The sequence below is a fragment of the Calonectris borealis genome, chromosome 1 (assembly GCF_964195595.1).
Source record: "Calonectris borealis chromosome 1, bCalBor7.hap1.2, whole genome shotgun sequence".
Taxonomy (NCBI): domain Eukaryota; kingdom Metazoa; phylum Chordata; class Aves; order Procellariiformes; family Procellariidae; genus Calonectris; species Calonectris borealis.
The window spans coordinates 78,981,815-79,003,001 of NC_134312.1; the positions used below are offsets into that span (position 1 = coordinate 78,981,815).

Below are 21,187 nucleotides of genomic sequence, written 5' to 3' on the forward strand. Positions count from 1 at the left end.
CAAAACAAGGCACAGCATCGCAGACCTCAGAAAGAAAGCACCCAACTAATTATTTTTGGCAATGCATCTGGAAAATACCAGGTTTTTTCAGAACGATGCAAAGTCAAGACCCGCCTGATGTTTAGTCTAGGGGAGAAGGTATGTGCCCAGTAATCATGAAGAAATAAATACTTTATTGTCCTGTCCAGCCTAGAAGCAGAAAGGATATATTTAAAGATATTTAAGGTGTTCACTGAACATCTGACTCTGAGGGAAAACACAAAATCTGAAGTTTAAGACAGACAGGAGTTCAAGCCTGAGCCCTTTAAACATCCAGCCATCTACAGAATTTGATGTAAACAAAGCATTTGGGAGTTTCCTCTTTACTTTCGGCATTAATATTGGAACACTAGCAAAGATTAATACAATTGTGACACAGTTTTTCTACAGGTTTCTCAAACATTGCGAACATACCAAGTCTATCTTTTTAAAATATTTATTTAAGTGCGGTATAAGGAGCTTCAAAACCTCACACAAAACACTAGCACTGCAATAGTGATTTATGATTTTTAATCTATACCAATGATTAAGTGTTTGCAATTACTTATTATCGGTATCACTAGATCTGTAAACCAATGTTATTTTCAAATGAAGTACTCGAATATATTTCACATTTGTGTCATGATAATTTACAAGTCTGCTAAATACAAAGAGTAAAACTAACCCAAACTGAGTAGTTCCCTATTTTGTTAACACTTTAGATCACATTTCTCTGTCTAATGTCAAGCATGCTTTGGCATATTACCTATTCCTCCTCTGACCCTAAAATTCTGAAGTCTTTATTATTTGTGTCATTTTCTTCTTCAGGACTGAAACTGCCTTTGGAAACTAAAAGTGTTACTAAGTTCTCTTATTCTAGGTAACAACGCATCAAGTAGGCCTTTTAAGCCAAGCACCTAGGAACGTGACACACCTGAGCGCTACTGTTTCTGCAAAGTTTCTTGTAGATCTGATCAATAGCTACCGAGGCATGCTCAAAGCACCGACTAAAAAGCTCGTATCTCCTTTTTTTCACCTGTTCAAATTCTTGCTTGCATGTTCTGGCCTCCTTTCTGCTGATCTCAAAAGCTATGGAAAAAATTACTGAAATTACTCCATAAGAAGCCTCTAAGCAAATACACAGAACAAATATATATTGTGTACCATAACAAGCATCAAGGAAAATATTTATTGCACAAAAAGGTTCTAGTGCACATACAAGGAGCACACCAATATTATGAGTTTCCTTCCACATTTCAAATGGAGGCCCAAAAACTGAAAAGTTGGGCTGTATTCAACCTGCTCTATGCCACATTCGTCTGGAGCAATGGATAAAATTCTCCTAATTCCTTCTGTAAGCTGGGTAGCCTTAAGCAGTACCAGCCTTTACCTGTTACAGCTTCAAAACTCCTTGGTTTTCTTAGTATCAATGCTCTTTGAGGATACCAATAATTTTGGAGTAACACTCCATGTCTGAGTTCTAGACAACATATGTATATATATATATGTTCCTTCAATTATTTAAGAAAAATTTAAAGAATCTTATGATTAAAGTCAGTAATTTTTAGAAAGTAAGTAAAAATACTTTACAATGTCATTTGGCCAACAAAGTATCTTTCCAATCGTTCAAACTGTATTTCAATAAACTACTGCAGAGTAAGGTATATGTTAATAAATTGTTTACATATAATTAAAAACACAAATGAGGATAAACACTTAAGCACAAAAAATTCCTTAATATCTGAAAGAAGCAAAGCCAGCAGGACCAACCCCAGAAAGGGAAATTTCAATTAGGGTGAAAACTCTCACAGTAACAAAAGATTTGTATGAAAGACTCAGTGTTACCATCTATTGATTCTTGGAACTTGTCCCGAGCTATCTGTAATTTCTCTACTGCTCTCAGGTTTGGAGCAGCTGTCTTCATTAAAGTATTCTCTTTAGATTTTATTTCCTGCTGCATCTGGTTCAGATGATCCTCTATATCTTTATGAGACTCTAGGTCCTAAAGAAAAAAATAAAAATACTAGAGCAATAAAATTTGCTTTTAGGCCAAGGCATTTCAACATATACGGCAAGCACTCATGGTTTCTGGAAGAAGTACCCCACTCATCGAATAGCTTTAACTGGAAACACAACAAAACAAAAAACTCCACTCAGAGACTTAGTTCTCAGAATAAATTTACTAGGTCCCAAGCATTGTTCCACAAGACCTTTAAAAACAGACAACAAATTCCCTAGAAGTCTGGGTTAAGATACAACACAGGAGGAGGATTAGCTGGCTTCACTACTTGATTTGTAAAGAAAACCTTTGAAACAGGTTCTTCATGAATTCTTCGAGACAAGTTCCAGTGATGACAGATTCATTCCTTGCTCTGTACCTAGCCTCTGACATTTAATTATTTTCCTTATGATTAAAAAGGAAAAAAAAAAGTTACAAAAAACTGCTGAGAAAACATGACCTAATGGACTGTTACAGAGGGAAGAATGGCAAGACTCAGTCTCTGAAAATACTACAGAGGGAAGGTGGTACAAGCCCCCTGGCAGCCAATCATTTTCTTTTGAGTAATAACCTGTAGTGTTGGAATTTAAAGGCAGAAGGTAAAGGAGGGAGGAAAAATCAGAGTTATATTTACTATTTCTCCATTCTATTTTTATGGTTTAGGTAAGCTTTAAATGAAATTTATTTATATGGGAAATTGACCTATCCAGAAATCCCATATATTAGTGCTATGTATGACTGCAAAACCAAAACCCCCCCACACACACTTAAGCTTAACAGTGTTTTTAGTAAGTTTCATTTAAAGACTAGGGTGAAGAATAAATAATTTCAACAAATAAATTATTTTAAGTAAAAATAAAAAACTCTACCTCTAATAATTTCAAACAAAAAAGATTACCTTCAGGTCTTCTGCTAGGCTGCTGTAGTCTATCTGAATTGCCTCCTCCCTTTCATAGATACCTGATGTAGTCTGAGTGCCTTCTGTTTCAGTTCCTAGCTATAAATATGAAGGACATTCCAGTTCAGAAATATGACAGTTAACTTTTAAACTGCTAAAACAATACATTAAAAGGATATAAAATGAGGAGCCAGTGGTAACACGGTATGAGGCAAACTTATTCCATAGCTCCTCCCCTAGCCAAAATGGAGTTAACAATTAGTTAAGATCTTATGAGTCTAATTAAAAAACGCACCTTTTAAACGAAGATGAAAACATCTGCTAATTTCAGTTTGAAGTTAAGATGAAAGCAACAGTAGTTTATTGGTAATATATTTAGAACAATGCGCATACGGTAAATCTCCTGATTGGAAAGATTTACATTCCCATGATAATTCAAGCCTCTCTCAATGAAAGGCTCTGAAGTGTCTAAGTCGAGGCGTTTCATCCACTCAGTTGGCCTCAAAGGAAATTAGTAGCTTGAATTCTATACGGCATAAGCAGAGTATCTTCTGGACACTGTAAACCTGGATTTCAAACAGCTACTTTCCCTTGAATTAAACACGTGCTGCATGTCATTATCAGTCCCTTTCCTACCAAGATTCTTTCTCAGAACCAAATCTTACTGGTCTTCTGAGTGATATGAATTAGGAATCTAAATTGTTATTCCCACTGCCCACCTCCTTTGTTTCATCTCTTCCTTATTCACAAACAGCGAGAGCTGAGCTGCCGACATACTCATGATTAGCAGTTCATGTCCTTTCCCTTCAAAGAGTGCCTACCTCACTGCCTTCATTTTGTCTTCTGATCAATTCATTCATACCTATCCTCCAGCAAAAGTACTTTTCTAAGGAATGGGTTCAACAAGAATCCTTCCAAGTTCACAGACTGGTTACAAGTCCTTCAAAACCCATAGCTCTTTTCTTTTGTAACAGTGGAGAAAGTTTAGTTTCTCCTCACAAAAGATATACTGGAAAAAGAGGGAAGACTGAGAAAAATAATGAGGGTCAATCCTCTGAAAGCAGGAGTATTCCTATTTTAGCTCATCCCTGATCTCTGTGAATATCTACATCTACTAAAGACAAAGGGATGATTTTAGACAGCATTTATATTATGGATGATTAACCAAACATTATCTCAATCCATGTACATGCCATATTTATTTACATTTCAGAATTGACCCTCTTACATTTGTGTATCTAGAATACTCCTTCATACCAATTTTCTTGTACCACAGTGATATTACATATTTCACAGGAATATATTTCAAGCACAAGCAAAAATACTTGCAAACAATATTTCTGTCTACAAAAACAAACAAAAATCCTTCTCTTGAATGGTTGAGGCCCAATCACGTGAAAACAATGTATTTATTTTAACATTACTATGCAAGAAAAACAGTCCTGCAAAGAAAAAATAGATATCTTTAAATTCAAGACTGAATTAATTGTTCCTCCGTGATATCTATCTTCTGTAAACATTTTAAGTACCTCTACTTCACTGATGTCATCCAGTGATCCAGACAGGAGCTTTATTTTCACGTCCTGCACCTTGCATTCAAGAAGCATATTATGTCGTCTTAATCTTTTCTCTTCCAGTGCAGTTTCTATAGCTGTAGCTTCCTTTTGTAATTTTGTAGCTTCCCTAGATACACAAAAGGCACAAAACAATTAAAAAGCAGAAGCATCGCTGCCAATAACATCCACAGCCATACAGCATAAAAAACAGTTACCAAGCACAAAGAGGGCTTTTTCCTCTATAATCCCCATCAAACATAAAGGAAAATGGTACTTAACTTCTTCCATCCCCTTCATTCTCCCAAATTACTCAAGAGGGAGGGAACCACACATCATTCTAGCACGCAAGGTAACACTGCTATTCTGTACTAACTCTTAAGTCTATCGCAAGGTAAATGCTAGTAGCACAGACATAGTTTCAGTATATGGCCAAGTTCACGCTAGAGCATGTTCAAATATCCACCTTTCCTAACTACAACTAAATGCTGTTCTGTTCAGCTCTGCTGAACATATATGAGATTTGATCCTTTTAAAATTTAATCAAGTATCTTTTATCATTACTCTACTTGAAATACACCTTGCTTCTTTGCAACAAACTCCTTTGATAGCATCAAGTTGCTAAATAAGGCAGAGACATGTGTCTTATATTGTTAAAATTACACACTATAAAATGAATTACTAGACATACAATCTATGAGTTTATATAAAATTCCACAAGTCTACCTAACCATACTGTGCCAACATGTCAGTTTTTTTAAACAGGAAGACGACTCCTGATTAAGAGACATTAAACACATGAATAATAAGCAAGCATAAGAAAACTGAAGTATATACTGTTCTTTTAAATCAACTGCTTTGGGGACAGTTAGGACTAAATAGTGACCTAAAATAAGTCTTAGTTTAAGGTATCCAACACTTGAAAGGCCTAGAGAAAATGAGAACACTGAAATCAGAAAAAAATTCTCATTAATTGAACAAACTGTACAACTCAAAACAAAAATATGAAACTACCAGCAAACTTAAAATGCCCCCCCAATCAAGCTGTAAGCTAGTACACATTTATCAGAAATCATGACGAGACCTAACACTAGGTAGATAATGTTATTCTATATGGTTTACAGGATGGCTCTCATGAAATAATCTCGTTCACATTACTTTTGGGAACCACGTACTGGATTAGAAACACTTTTTAACCAATGCATACTGTAAATGCAAATTACCACGTCTGTAATGAATCTAACACAAGAAAAGAGAACAAGAGAAATTCAAACATCTGATCACTAAAATTCTTCTAAATATTATCACATTAATCATTTTCCCAGAAGTACAACTAGTAATTACCTATTAAGAGTTAACAAAGTCTTTCTGAACTCTTCAACTTCATTTTGGGTTTTTATAACCTCAGATTTATGAGCACTTAATCTATCCTTAAGATGTTGCTGCTCCTCCACAATTTCATTCACTTTTTTAAGAAGCTTTTCCTCATCCTGCATAGAAATATTTACATTTTTAACCTTTCACCAAAAATCTTGATATGGAACCTTTATTATACAGAAAGAAAAAGAGTTAAAAGTTTAAACCTGTTAGAATACATTCAAATGTGTTACAGCACAAAACCTGAAAGGCACTGGGAAAACAGCCTGTCTTATACACAGGAAGATGCAGATGTTTTGTATACACAGGCACAGCCAGCTCCGGATTTGTGACTGTACCGGACTAAACTATAAAGCCATGAAGCAAGGCAGGGATCCTAGGATGCCCACGATCTGTAGGCTACTCCCTTTTCCTCAGTTAGTCCCTTAGCCCCGCAAGAAGGATCCCATCTGCTGTACCAGACAGATGTATCTACCACATATTTACCAACACCTAAGGTAACCTGAAATCCTTTAACAAGTATTGTTCATTAAAGATAAATCCTGAGGTAATCTGCAGAGAACAAAGAATCTGTGGAGGTACTCTAGTCTTCCCCTATATAACCCACACTACTAGTAAACTGCTAGAAATTAGGTGCTACAACATAGTAAATCTAATGGTACATGCATGAAGACAAAGTCCTTAAGAAACTAGTGTTATGGCAACCTAATCAAGACTTACTGCTCTAAGTAACAAAGTACCTTCAGAATTTAATACAAACAATCCTTCTCCAGGACAGAAATATCTGAATTTGCTCAAAGTCGTATTTCAGAAAAATTATGCACACAGGCATGAAGTCAGACATGGTTTTGTGCAGGACTGAGTAAGGGTCTATTGGTTTTCCTCAGTATCAGAAATACATGTCTTCTAATGTTAAAATACAGAGTTCAAGTGACGCATGTGGGTTTTTTTGCCCACTTTGGGGCAGTTTTACATTTCACTTTTGTTTTTTATTCAAAGCACTATTACACATCTTTTCTCCTTCACTTTCCAGTGCACCACAAGCAGTTTATTTAACAAGCAACATTAACACACAAAAAATTACTTATGAATAAAGAACACTATGAAAGAGGAATCCTGTAGTCATATGCTGCCTTTTCCTATAAACTAAACCAATACAACACTGTACATACAGTAATCCCGAATTTAATTTTTAGTAAGCTTATTTTTAGTAATTAATAAGTACCCTAATATGAAAGGTTAAAATGACAATATGCAACTGCATTTTTTTAACATTTACTAAGTCAATAGTGAATTAAGTCCTAGAAGAATTACTCAATAGCATCAACTACATTTATTCAAAATTGTAATTCAATGCATTCTTTCCTCTCAGTCCCAGATAGAGATAGAGATACATATATACGCATATGTATTTTACAGTTACCTTCTGTAGCCCGATAATCTCAGCTTCATCTTTATGAATGGTCTCCCTCAACTTGCTGACTGTGTTTGTTAATTTTTGTAGATGATCACGATTATATTCCAGCTGAATGTTTAGTCTTGTCTTCTGATTTTCAAACTCCAGTCTAGTCAAAGTACAGTATTCCAAACCAATACTTACAAAGCAGGCTAGTAACTGTGACTTTAAGTTATTATAAGCTACACTTTCACTTTGCCTATTTAGATAGCATTTTTGTATCTTCTACGTGAACACAAAAATTTGCATACATTTGGATCATCGATTCCACTACACCGCATCCTGTCGATATACTGGAAGTTACAGAAATACAGTGATAATAGTTAAAAAAATACAATATAAAGATACAGTATGGCCACATTCAATATGGAAAGTTCAAGTATCTCAGTATGAATGATATACCTGTAAAAGATGCACATATAAGCTGGGCAAAAGCTACACTGATGCTGTGTATTTATCCAATGCCTGCACTCCCTCCTCAGCCTCCGCAAGCCTGCCAGTCAGCTGGCATGTACGTTTATCTGAACATTATAAGGAACCTATCTCAGTTGGGAGATGGCAATTAAGAAGCATGAGACCAGAGCTTTTTAAGCCATATTCAGCCTTTCTTACTATCTCTCAACTGAGACCTGTATTTGTTTATAGGGGTACAATGGCAGAAACTTCTTCACATGCTGCTGTGATAAAGGATTGAAGTAAAACTAAGCTGTTTACAGAAAGGTGTTACTCTCAGCTGTTACTGTCTGCCTCTGAGCTTTGAGCTTCCCAAATGATTTACTACTAGTCCTATATCTGTTGTTCAGGCAAAAGGGTCGGCACACCACCAGCCACAGGCTCTTCAGACCTGGGCAAGAAGGCGCCATAGCACAGGCTTACAGGACTAATGATGGTAAGTTAGGGCACAAGCAACGCCAAGGCCATATGTGCAGTGTAGCATAAGGCCATGCAGAAAGCTCCTCTTTTCACTGTTCTATTACTAACTTCTTATACTTCACCAGACTTCAGTTCTTGCAAACATAAATAAATGATCAAATTACTTCAGGCAGCAGATGCTTTAACTGCAACTGAATGCACTGCACCTCTACCTCATTGCAGCCCTAGCCAAAAACATACATTTGGACCAGTTTCTGAAAACCAGTCAGAGAGTCTCTTAGCAGCTGAAGAGATAGCTGAAAAGAAAATGGAGTTCCGTGCTAGCCATTACACTAGTCATGTAGAAAAGGTGTATTTTCTATAAATAATGTCAGGAAATGCACAAACTATCACCTGCCTGAAAGCGTCTGTAGTACAAGCAGACAGTTCATTTTAACATTCTAATTCTTTAAGATATAAATTTGTGGTCCTGTGACATGTGCCTGTTTGAAAGGAATACCAGTTGAGATTGCCTGTCAGAAAATTAAGATCCTGTTTTCCTTAATAGTATGTTCCTATACCAAATCACTGCACCTTACACCCAATTCTCCTTTCAGATTTTTGATACATGAGCCTTCATGTCATTCTCAATTTGTGATAGAGCCATTTTTCAATGTGGATTTTAGAAAACTATTCTTTGCTTTATTTTTCTACACAAGCGCTACCAAAATAGTAAATTTTACCTTTCAAGTTTGTAGCAAAATGTCACTGACTGTAACTGTTCAATAAACCCAAACCATAGCAGTGCAACTGCTACCTAATCTTTGCAGCAATAATATAACTTTTTCCAGTCTTCTAGGTTTTTGTGGTATTTCCTGTGATGTAGTTACTCATTTATCAATGTGCCCAATCTCATACAAACCACTTTTTTACATTTCAATTACAAATACCACCTTCTCTTATCAATCTCCTCTTGCTGCCTCACATGTTCTTGTTCATACACACGAATATTTTCTATACCAATTTCTTCACAGAACTCCTGGAAAACAGCATCTTCAGCCTTTGAGTAAAGAGAAATGGAGCAAAAAATGTTTATACTATTTTGGCACTCACAGAAGTAAAACATTTAGACAATCACTTCATTCTACAGGTTGGATTTTCAAGGTACTTTAAGAAACAGCAAATTGAATTACTGAGAAGTAATCTGTACTTGACGTTTGCAAATAACACTGTCAGTACAAATGCCAGATACAAGGCATATGATCTGCAAAAGGTAACTCTTATCTAAGCTCTTATTGACAGCACCTGGGCATTCCAAAGACAATTAAAGTCATCACAGTGTAACCAACTTCCCTGGTTCTGTCTGTGGTTCCCAGTCAACTGAAGAAGAGAAAGCTGAATGGTACACAAGACACTAATCACATATACCAGGCTTCTTGGTGAGGCTCAGTTCTTCATTTTAATCCGTTCAAGTGATCCAAAATATTTATTGCTATGTTCCATTTATAGCAAAGTCACAGCAAAAAAACTGCTACAGAATCCCTCATTTCTTAATTATACAGTATATACTAACAAAAGCTTCAGCCAAAAACAGTCCTAAAACTTTCATGAAAAATTTAAGCAGGCAAATACGTGCATATGGCAGGAGTGAACAAAGAAATAGCAACAGCCTACAGCATTTAAAAGGAAACCCAAGGAAACCCAACAGACTGAACAGAATTTTAAGAGATCTTTACAGGTCAAAACCTCGTATTGTTTATATTGTTTTGGTATGCAGGCTTGCTTAACCAGGTTATCAAATACTACATCAAATCAAATTATACTATTCAAGTAACACTATTCTTCAGAAACTGATGACCAGCCTCCATTTGTTTTTTGGGGTTTTTGTTTGTTTGGTTTTTGGGGGTTGTGTTTTGTTTGGTGGTTTGGTTTTTCATTTTTTTTGTTGGGGTCCCCCCCCCAAAACAAGCAAAAGAAAAGTTCCCTGGATCTGGAATTTTTACAGCCTAAACATTAATGACTTTCTCAGTGTCTGCAGATGACACACACCTGCACTCACTTGTGCCTGTACCATAAGTAAGACAGAGAAGATGCAGCAGTTTTGGCTTCTTTTACATGCAGCATTCCAGTCATAGGTTAATCCTAGAAGACTGATGAGAATGGGTCAGAGGCCAGGAACTAAGTTACACACGTACTATGCACCTCAAGCATTTCCAGACAGTGGTGAGGAATCTCTCTTTCTCTACATTTACACAAGCATCTAGGTGCAGGGCTGTGAATTTTCCAGATAAAACTGCAGCACCACTTTTCCATAGTTTGTCCAGATTCCTTTGTTTGGCAAGAGTAAGAACAAGGCAGCTTCCAGAGAGAAGTACAGATGAGGTGCTTATTTCACAGAGAGGCCACCAGAGTTACTGTCTACTCTAGTAGAACAAGCATGAAACCCCTCTTGGCACCAGATTAGGCTTTACTACTATTCACTTCACTGAATGCCTTCGGTCTCTTCACGATAACCATGCTTTTGAATTTACCAGCTGTCTGTACAAACTGTTCTGGGGATCATCTGAAGATTAGAGAATGATAGGGAAAATGAGGTATGAGATGGCAGAACAGTCTACAGAAAAAACAGCTGGGAGACCTAACTGTTGGATCACATATCACAGAGAACTCTTCCTGTTGCTGACAAAAAGCAGAAAGGAGCAGGTTCTAATGACAAAAGTTGTTTAGTACCATAACAGACAATGAATTTGGACAGGTGGCGGTAGTACAAGGACCCTAAGCTCTGCATCAGCTACCCCTCAAAAAAGAGGGAGAGCAAAGGAGACTCAGTTATATCATAAGCTAGCTCCATCTTACATGAATTGGACTCCAAATGAATGTAGGCATACAACAGTATTAAAAACAAAACAAAAACCCCAAACAAACCCCAAAACCACAACATACAAAAAAACCCGACAAACCCAAAACACCTCTTCCCCCCAAAAAACACCCACCCAAACAAGTAAACAATAAAACCCCAAAACAGTGGAATGAGGAATTTGCTGACAATCATCATGCACACCTCAACCATTCTCCCAGGGTAATCAGAGTGCACAGAAAATAAAGCACAGATATTGGCTACTTCCCAAAAAGAGAAAGGAATCTTTACACTATGCTGCTCTTTCTCTACTTTTCTAGTATATATACTCTCTAGCAGTGCTGAGAACTCTTCTCAGCTCTAGAAAACTGATACAGAGCTCTCTTCCTAATGGCATGAGCATGCCTGATCTATTCTGCCTGTGGGTTGCAGAAGTGGTGGATCTTCTCTTCTCCCTATGAAAAGATGTGGATAGAGCATTTCCATGCAGACACTGAATGGGTCCTGCTACGACTGCAATGAGAATGATTTTCAGAAGGACAGTCACCCATGCAGAGACTGTCTACCCAGTGGGTGCACTGATTACTGAGATCTGCAAGGTGAATACAGAGGTTAGTGTACATGCATGCTGTCACAGATCCACATCGGCCAGGAAGATTTCACGCCAAAAGAAAGTTACAGTCTAGTCATGCAGTCACACTGCAAAATTCTCTCTCCACAAAAAGGAAAGATTCTCTAACTACAGTTTTTTACAAAGAACCTGGACATTAGAGTCTGAGAAAGAATAAGCTGAGATTTATCAAATTCTACCCTCAGGCAATAAAAGACCTATAGAGTAATTTTCTGGGATTTGATCTACAGCAAAAGTTTGCACTGAGAGCTCTAAAGCTGTGAACTTCGATGGATTGTCCCTGCGCAATACTACAATAAGTAAATCATATTTATTACAAGCACAGGAAAAGGTGGGGGAAAACCAACCTATCTTCTTCAAACTAAAAAATTTTCTCCTTGTCAAATGAAATTATAGTGTATATATTAAGCAAACCTTCTTCTAATATCAAGAAGTAGATGGATTTGGTTGGTTGGGTTTGTGTTTGGCACACAGAAGTCACACTATTTTGATTTTAAGGAAATTGATTTGCAAAGTTATGATACATATACACTAACATCCAAGTGCATTTCTATTCACAGCTACCTTGGTAAGAAAGGTAGAGAATGTGGGAAGATTGCTGGAGTAACTTATAACCCTTGTCGACAAAGTAGTTTACGAAGTTAGAAGTTGTCCAGTTTCTAAAAGTCAGCAGGAACAGAACAAAGTTTCTGCAGCATAACAGCACAAGCTGTCATGACTATTACAGAAGGCATTACCTCGTTAATCTTTTTCTGAAATTCTTCTATTTTTTCTTTTCTTTGTGCTACTCCTTCATTCAGCATATCATACTGAGACTCAATATTTACCAGTTCACTTTCCAGTTTTGATTTTTCCTAGATAGAAAGAACGCAAAAAGATGGTAATTTTTCTTAATAGGACGGTCAATTTTCTAGAAATTAACAGACAGTTCTGTTCCAGATTAACTGTATTTTTCTGATTAAAAACATTACATACTTTCTTCTCAAATGCCACTTACCCACTATTATTGCCAATTTGCATGCAATGATTACAGTTTTAATGAGTAGAAAAGCAAATTAAATAAGTATAATTTAAAGTGCATTTTGACTTATAGACTTCTGAAGGTTACTAAATGATAAACCAAGCTTACCAAAAATTCAAATTTAAAACCTAAAATAGAAAAAGCCTCATGTAAATTACTTTGTAATCTTGTTTTTTATATTTTATTAATTCCTCAGTCATAATTGCTGTATCTAAAAGTTAAACTGAATTAAAAAAACTACGTAAGGAAGTAGTATTTACTTCATCGGTAATTACAGCTTAGGTAAAAAAATACAATCATTAAACATGAAAATTATAAAGGCTTAGTACTATACCGTGTAGAGATTAGCAAGATGTTTCTTTTTAATAAGCTCTAATTCACTCTGTGAATATTTAAGTCGCGTCTGAGTTCCGTGGCTTTGAGCATGCAACTGCTTCAAGTCAGTCTCCTTACGTTTGATCTTCATTAAGTCCTAGAAAAACATTACAATGGGAGAAGAGAAAAAGCATTTCAAACAAAAGGTGACTTATTTGGAAATTACTCATTTTTCAGGTTCATGCACTACATAAAGCTAGCCTCACTAACATCGGCCCCATTCAAGGTAAATGCTGATAGCATTGGTCATATTCAATAGTCATTTTCTAAGAGATTTATTTCTCAAAAGAAAGCATATGCTTGCAAATTTATAAATTCCTACTCTATACATTCTCCAAAATAACTAGAGGTATGACATATCGTTTTACACTGATAGGTTTTGGTCCATACAAATATTTTCATGTTGACAGAATGTACCATCTTTTTCACTAAAAGTCTTCAGGTATTTTGAACCACAGCTCTTTAACCTTGAAGGAACCTGTATCAACAGTGTTGTCCTGGTCTTCCACCTTTGCAATATGTGAACGAACCCACCAGCTAAGGACAGAGACCCACAGTTGATTAATATTAACTAGAAGAGGATAAACAGTTACTATGTCCTGTCTGCATCTTCTAGAAGTTTTGAAAATCACCTTTTTAGAAAATCATCTTCCCATAGCTGAATTAAATTAGATACTTTTACTCCTTTATGCCTTTTGCAGTAGTTAAGTGCTTTTTAAGAGACCTACCTTTAACTCATTAATCAAGCTATCTCTTCTTTCTTTCAATTTTTTCATTTCTTTATCATCCCAACATCTAGCTTTAAGTCTTAAATCACTTGATCCTCCAGAAATCACTCCAGATTTCAAAAATAAAGTTCCATCAAGAGCCACTGTCTGGAAGAAAAAAAAAAAATTAAAATCAAATAAATCTGAACACAAAGCAGCCAAAATATCCCATGAACTAGTGCACCAAGATGTGGTAGTTAAACAAGCTACAACCACATTTTAGTTGGACTCCAATTTTTTTTCCTGTTCCAAACCTGCTAACATGAGATACAGGAAGCCACAAAAAGAGTCTGTTGTTTCTTAGCACTAGTCACATTTTGGTATTACAACTGATCAGAAAAGGAAATGAAATTGTATAATTTCCTTGTATTTAGGAAATTAATATGAGACTTTTGTGGATACACTGGCAACTTAGAAGGTTATGTCTGGCTCAGTAGAGCAAACCAAACAATGTCATAATGGAGTGAAGGAAAACAGCTCGTTTGTAAATGGAAAGTGTAAATTTTAGTAAAGAACTTGGCTGGTTTTGTGACTTAACTGGATTCCAAGAAAACATGATTTCACACTCACCTTCAACTTAAAGCTGTTTTAATCAAAATTTTAAAAGATTTGCTAAGTGCATAAAAGGGCTCTACAAACTGTGACAGCAATACAGATATGGATAAAAAGAAAGAACTGCAGGAAGAGACAGAGAAGCTTCCAGTCCTCAACACAGTCTACATCTACAACTAAGAGATTCTGGCAGATAGCCCCATGTGCCGTAAAAAGAACGGGCGGGGAAGACGTCCGGCCTGGCTGAACGGGGAGCTCTGGCTGGGACTCAGGAAAAAAAGGAGAGTTTATCACCTTTGGAAGAAGGGGCAGGCAACTCAAGAAGAGTACAGGGTTCTCGTTAGGTCGTGCAGAGAGGAAATTAGAAAGGCAAAAGCCCAGCTAGAACTCAACCTGGCCACTGTCGTGAGAGACAATGAAAAATGCTTTTACAAGTATATTAATGACAAAAGGAGAGCCAAGGAGAATCTCCATCCTCTATTGGATGCGGGGGGGAACGTTGCCACCAAGGACGAGGATAAGGCTGAGGTACTTAACGCCGCCTTTGCCACAGTCTTTAATAGTCAGAGCAGTTATCCTCAGGTTACTCAGCCCCCTGAGCTGGAAGACAGGGATGGAGAGCAGAATAAACCCCCCATAATCCAAGAGGAAGCAGTTAACAACCTGCTATGCCACCTGGACATTCACAAGTCTATGGGACCAGATGGGATCCACCCGAGGGTACTGAGGGAGCTGGCGGAGGAGCTCGCCAAGCCACTCTCCATCATTAACCAGCAGTCCTGGTCAACTGGGCAGGTCCTGGACGACTGGAGGCTTGCCAATGTGACGCCCATCTACAAGAAGGGCTGGAAGGAGGATCCGGGGAACTACAGGCCTGTCAGCCTGACCTCGGTGCCGGGCAAGATTATGGAGCGGTTCATTTTGAGGGTGCTCACAAGCCACATCCGGGACAACCGGGGGATCAGGCCCAGCCAGCACGGGTTCATGGAAGGCAGGTCCTGCTTGACCAACCTGATCTCCTTCTATGACCAGGTGACCCGCCTCGTGGATGAGGGAAAGGCTGTGGATGTGGTCTACCTGGACTTCAGTAAAGCCTTTGACACTGTCTCCCACAGCATTCTCCTAGAGAAGCTGGTGGCTCATGGCTTAGACAGGTGCACTCTTCGCTGGGTAAAAAAATGGCTGGATGGCCAAGCCCAGAGAGTTGTGGTGAACGGAGTTAAATCCAGTTGGCAACTGGTCACGAGCAGTGTTCCCCAGGGCTCAGTACTGGGGCCAGTCCTGTTCAGTATCTTTATGGATCTTTAATGATCTGGACGAGGGGATCGAGTGCTCCCTCAGTAAGTTTGCAGATGACACCAGGTTGGGCGGGAGTGTTGATCTGTTCGAGGGTAGGAAGGCTCTGCAGAAGGACCTCGACAGGCTGGATCGATGGGCTGAGGCCAATTGTATGAGGTTCAACAAGGCCAAGTGCCGGGTCCTGCACTTGGGCCACAACAACCCCAGGCAACGCTACAGGCTTGGGCAAGAGGGGCTGGAAAGCTGCCCAGAGGAAAAGGACCTGGGGGTGCTGACTGACAGCCGGCTGAACATGAGCCAGCAGTGTGTCCAGGTGGCCAAGGCGGCCAATGGCATCCTGGCCTGTATCAGAAACAGGGTGGCCAGCAGGAGCAGGGAAGTGATCGTGCCCCTGTACTCGGCACTGGTGAGGCCGCACCTCCAATACTGTGTTCAGTTTTGGGCCCCTCACCACAAGAAGGACATGGAGGTGCTGGAGCGTGTCCAGAGAAGGGCAACGAAGCTGGTGAAGGGCCTGGAGGACAAGCCTTATGAGGAGCGACTGAGGGAAGTGGGACTGTTTAGCCTGGAGAAGAGGAGGCTGAGGGGAGACCTCATCGCGCTCTACAACTGCCTGAAAGGAGGTTGTAGCGAGGTGGGTGTTGGTCTCTTCTGCCAAGTAACAAGCGATAGGACAAGAGGAAATGGCCTCAAGTTGCACCAAGGGGAGGTTTAGATTGGACATTAGGAGAAATTTCTTTACTGAAAGAGCGGTCAGGCCTTGGAACAGGCTGCCCAAGGAAGTGGTTGAGTGACCATCCCTGGAAGTATTTAAAAGACGTGTAGATGAGGCGCTTAGGGACATGGTGTAGTGGTGTTGCGTTGACGGTTGGACTCGATGATCTTAGAGGTCTTTTCCAACCTTAATGATTCTATGATTCTATATTTTAAAGAATTTTTGAAAGCATTTTTTCATAGAAAAGCTAGCAAGAAAAGTTTGTATTTTTGTATCAGACGGTTTTAAGAACAGGATTGTCCCTCCTTTCTCCTCCTCCATTTCATCAAGAGGACGATACCAAGAAACGTATTTGGACACTAACTAGCCTCTAATTGGCCTCCTTTTCCCAGGAAATCACTTAAACATACTACCATAGAGAGGAAAATACAACCATGTGAAATATCTGGGAATAAACTATATAGCACAGTACCATTCTGTGTTTAGCTGCAATACTTCATGGGATGTTTATAGAAGCATTATTTAAATGGCATCAAATACATAACTGCAATGAAACACATGCAACAAAAATTCAGCTTCTTACTTTCAACCTCACTGGTCCATCAAATGCTATTTGTTTTGCTTCTTTAACTGTTTCACAGACCAAGCCATTCCCACTCACAAACTGAATCACTTTTTTCAGTGGAGCAAATGGAGTTTGTACAACATCCACCATCATTTTAGCTCCTTTTATCTCTCTCAACTTTTCGTTGATTGGTTTAACCTGTAAAGCAAATAAGCGGTGTTTAGAATCCATGTTGTAATAGCAAAGCATGTCCAAATCCAAGTGGTCTGGGGACAGGACAGACAAACCAACAGAATGGGGGTCTCAGTAGCTACAAGACTAGAAACAGATCTGGTTTTCATACTCTGTGTATACTATAGTCCTTAAATTTGTATAATGTATTTCACTGTGTATAAAATGCAAGTACACTAATGCATGTACCATGGGGAATAAATAAGATGAGTTAAAGATATGTGTGCAGTTGCAGGGCTATAATCTTCTTGGGGGTCAGGGAGACATGGTGGGATGGCTCCCACAGTTGGAGTGTTGCAATGGAGGGGTAGAGGCTCTTTAGGAAGGACAGGCTGGGAAGACAAGGAGGTGGAGTTGCCCTGTATGTGAGAGAACAGCTGGAATGCACGGAGCTCTCCCCGGCGAAAGGATGATGAGCCAAGTGAGAGCTCACAGGTAATGACTGAAGAGAGAACTGGTAAAGGTAACATGGTAGTGGGTGTCTGCTACAGGCCGCCTGACCAGGAAGAACAAGTAGATGAGGCCTTCCACACACAGCTAAAAGCCGCGTCAGATTCACAGGCCCTGGTCCTCATGGGGGACTTGAACCACCCTGGTATCTGCTACAGGGACAATACAGCAGGGCATAAGCAATCCAGGAGGTTTGGAATCCTGGAAAGCATTGATGTCAACTTCCTCACCCAAGTGACAGAGAAGCCAATGAGAAGAGGTGTTCTGCGAGGCCTCATACTCACCAACAAGGAGAGTCTTGCCAGGGATGGGAAGGTCAAAGGCAGCCCTGGCTGCAGTGAGCATGAGATAGGAGAGTTCAGGATCCTGAGAGGAGGGAGCAGGGCAAAAGGCAAGCTCCCAACCCTGGACTTCAAAAGAACAGACTTTGGCCTCTTCAAACATCTGCTCAGTAGAGTCTGCATAAGGCCCCAGAGTGAAGAGGGGCCCAAGAATGCTGGTTAATATTCAAGGATCACCTCCTCCAACCTTAAGAGCTAACATCCCAATGAGCAGGAAGTCAGGCAAAAATGCTAGCAGGCCTGCATGGATAAACAAGGAGCTCCGGGCAAAACTCAAACACAAAAAAGGAAGCATACAGAAGGTGGAGGCAGGGACAGGTAACCTGGGAGGAATACAGAGGCACTGTCCAGGCATCCAGATATGGTTTTCCTAAAAAGCCAAAGCCCAACTAGAATTGAATCTGGCAAGGGATGTCAAAAGAAATGGCCTCTGTAAGTATACAGGTGACAAAAGGAAGACTAGGAAAAATGTGGGCCTGGTGCTGAAAGACGCAGGGGACCTGTTGACACAGGAGGCAGAAGAGACTGAGGTACTGAATTCCTTCTTCACCTCAGTCTTTACTAGTAAGGCCTCCAGGAATCTCAGGTTTGAGAGACCAGAGGGAAAGTCTGGAACAAGGAAGACGTACCCTTGATGGAAAGGTATCAGGCTGGGGAATGCTTAAGCAAACTGGACCTACATAAATGCCTGGTCCCTTATGTGATGCAACCACTAGTGCTGAAGGAGCTAGCTGATGTCATTGCAAGGCCACTCTCAATAATCTTTGAGCGATCATGGCAACTGAAAGACATGCCTAAGGACTGGAGAAAAACAAGCGTCACCCCTGTGCCCAAAAAGGGGCAAGAAAAGGACCCAAGGAACTACAGGACAGTCAGCCTCACATTGACCCCTGGGAAGGTGATGGAGCAACTAATCCTAGAAACCATTTCCAGGCACATGAACCACAAAAAAGTCTTGGAGAAGTAGTCAGCATGGATTCACCAAGCTGGTCATGCTTGATCAACCTGATAGCGTTCTACAATGAAATGATGGGCCTGGTAGACAAGGGGAGAACAGTGGATATTGTCTACCTAGACTTCAGTAAGTCTTTCAACACTGTCTCCCATAAGATCGTCACAGAGAAGCTGATGAAATATGGGCTGGTTGAACAGACAGTGAGGTGGACTGAAAACTGGCTGAGCAAACAGACCCACAGGGTGGTGACTGGTGGCACGAAGTCCAGTTGGAGGTTAGTAACTAGCCATGTCAATACTGGGACCAATCCTGCTTAACATCTTCATTAATTATCTGGATAATGGGGGAGATTGTACCCTCAGCAGGTTTGCTGATAACACAAAACTGGGAGGAATGGCTGATACGCCAGAGGGTCACACTGTCATCCAGAGCAACCTCAGCAGGCTGGAGAAATGGGCCGACAAGAACCTCATGAAGTTCACCTCCTAAGTGCTTTGCCTTAACACTTAAGCCTATTTTAGTTAAGCTCAAATGAGCCAATATCTAGATTTACATTATTAACTTACTGTATTAACTTGCTGATGACAGGAAAAAGAAAAATGGACTTACATCAAGGTAATCCAAAGCAAGAAAAGTTTCAGGTTCAGCTCGTTCTTGTTTTAGGAACCGAATGCAATCTCTTGCTGTTTTTTCAGTGGCAACAACAATAGCAGTCATGTATCTGCTGAATACTTTGGTAACAGCAAGCTGGTATTTTTTATGAATAGGATGACACAGGTCAAGCAGTCTTCCAAACTGAAGATAAAAATACAGAGAAATATTAATACGTTACTTTAGATATCAAATAGTATTTCTGCGTACAAGATATTGAAGTAATAAGAGGAAAACATGTTACGCATCTACCAGCTGCACTCTCTTACAATGGCCGTACGTTAGAAAAAATAGAAATTGTAGCAGTCATCAATCCAAATTGCAAAGTATGCCTTCAAAATCTGAAGGGATTTAGTTTTTTCCCTGAGGTTATGGAAACATTGAGTTATATCTCATGTTTACTCAGAATCTCTAGCATACACTTCTAGAAGTATGACAGAATGACAATAGCAAAGTTAGTGAAGCATCTTTTTTGGAGAGAAAGTAAGTATCTAACACACAATAAGATCTTTGAATGACAATAAGGTCTTAAATAAATAGAACTGTTAAGTGGAAAATGGTAGCAAGAAAGGCACTATTCCAGTTTCAACCCAAAAAAGAATTACCTGCTTACTTCAGTAGCATGAAAAGAATAAAAACTGCTTTTCTTGTACTGCATAGTCCAAATAGTCAAGCCTGTTTTGCCATATACTGAAATAACACCTCCATAGATAAAACTAATTACTTCTTTTCTGTACATGCTCTCTAAAGATCTTTTGTTCCATTTCTGTAATTATTGGTACAGTTGAGCTTTCCCTGAATGACTGTCATGGTTTAACTCAGCAGGCAGCTAAATACCACACAGCTGCTCATTCACTTCGCCCCTCAGTGGGATGGGGGAGAGAATCGAAGAGTAAAAATGAGAACACTTATGGGTTGACATAAGAACAGTTTAATAATTGAAATAAAATATAATAATAATATGTAATGAAAAGGAAGATTACAAAAAGAGAGAGAAATAAAACCCAAGAAAGACAAGTGATGCAAATGAAAAAAAAAACCACTGCCCACCACCAACCGACTGATGCGCAGCCAGTCCCTGAGCAGCGGCCCCCCAGCCAGCTTTCCCCTAGTTTATAAACTGAGCATGACATCATATGGTATGGAATATTCCACTGGCCAGTCCGGGTCAGCTGTCCTGGCTGCGCCCCCTCCCAGCTTCTTGTGTATCTCCAGCCTTCTCAGTCAGTAGAGCATGAGAAGCTGAAAAGGCCTTCACTCTGTGTAAGCATTTCTCAGCCGTAACGAAAACATCTCTATATTATCAACAGTTCTCAGCACAAATCCAAAACACAGCCCATACTAGCTACTATGAATAAAACTAACTCTATCCCAGCCAAAACCAGCACAATGATTAAAGCTACTAATGCACATTCTGAACATCATAACCTGTGAATTCATGCAAGAACAATTTTTCTGCTTGTTGACATATAGCTACTGGTCTCCTCTTGCATATCTACAGTTTTATCCGTATCAAATTTGAACAAACGAGAACAGGAAGATAACTGGTAAAAGTTGTATGTGATAGTCATCCATGGTATTATCTCATGAGTGATATAATTGAGATAATTTCCAGTAGATCAAA

General features: G+C 39.2%; 1 protein-coding gene across 1 annotated transcript in view; it reads right to left on the minus strand.

Moving 5' to 3' along the window:
- SMC1B (structural maintenance of chromosomes 1B) overlaps positions 1-21,187 on the minus strand; it is a 39,485-nt gene that overhangs the window by 6,119 nt on the left and 12,179 nt on the right. Inside the window, exons 10-21 of the mRNA XM_075162024.1 lie at positions 19,522-19,707; positions 16,954-17,133; positions 13,766-13,912; positions 12,997-13,134; positions 12,379-12,495; positions 9,107-9,213; positions 7,269-7,410; positions 5,813-5,958; positions 4,445-4,598; positions 2,916-3,014; positions 1,864-2,020; positions 953-1,107 (exon numbers count right to left, since the gene is read on the minus strand). Of these exons, the coding sequence (XP_075018125.1) occupies positions 953-1,107; positions 1,864-2,020; positions 2,916-3,014; positions 4,445-4,598; positions 5,813-5,958; positions 7,269-7,410; positions 9,107-9,213; positions 12,379-12,495; positions 12,997-13,134; positions 13,766-13,912; positions 16,954-17,133; positions 19,522-19,707 (1,728 nt within the window). The remainder of the gene's footprint in view (positions 1-952; positions 1,108-1,863; positions 2,021-2,915; positions 3,015-4,444; positions 4,599-5,812; positions 5,959-7,268; positions 7,411-9,106; positions 9,214-12,378; positions 12,496-12,996; positions 13,135-13,765; positions 13,913-16,953; positions 17,134-19,521; positions 19,708-21,187) is intronic.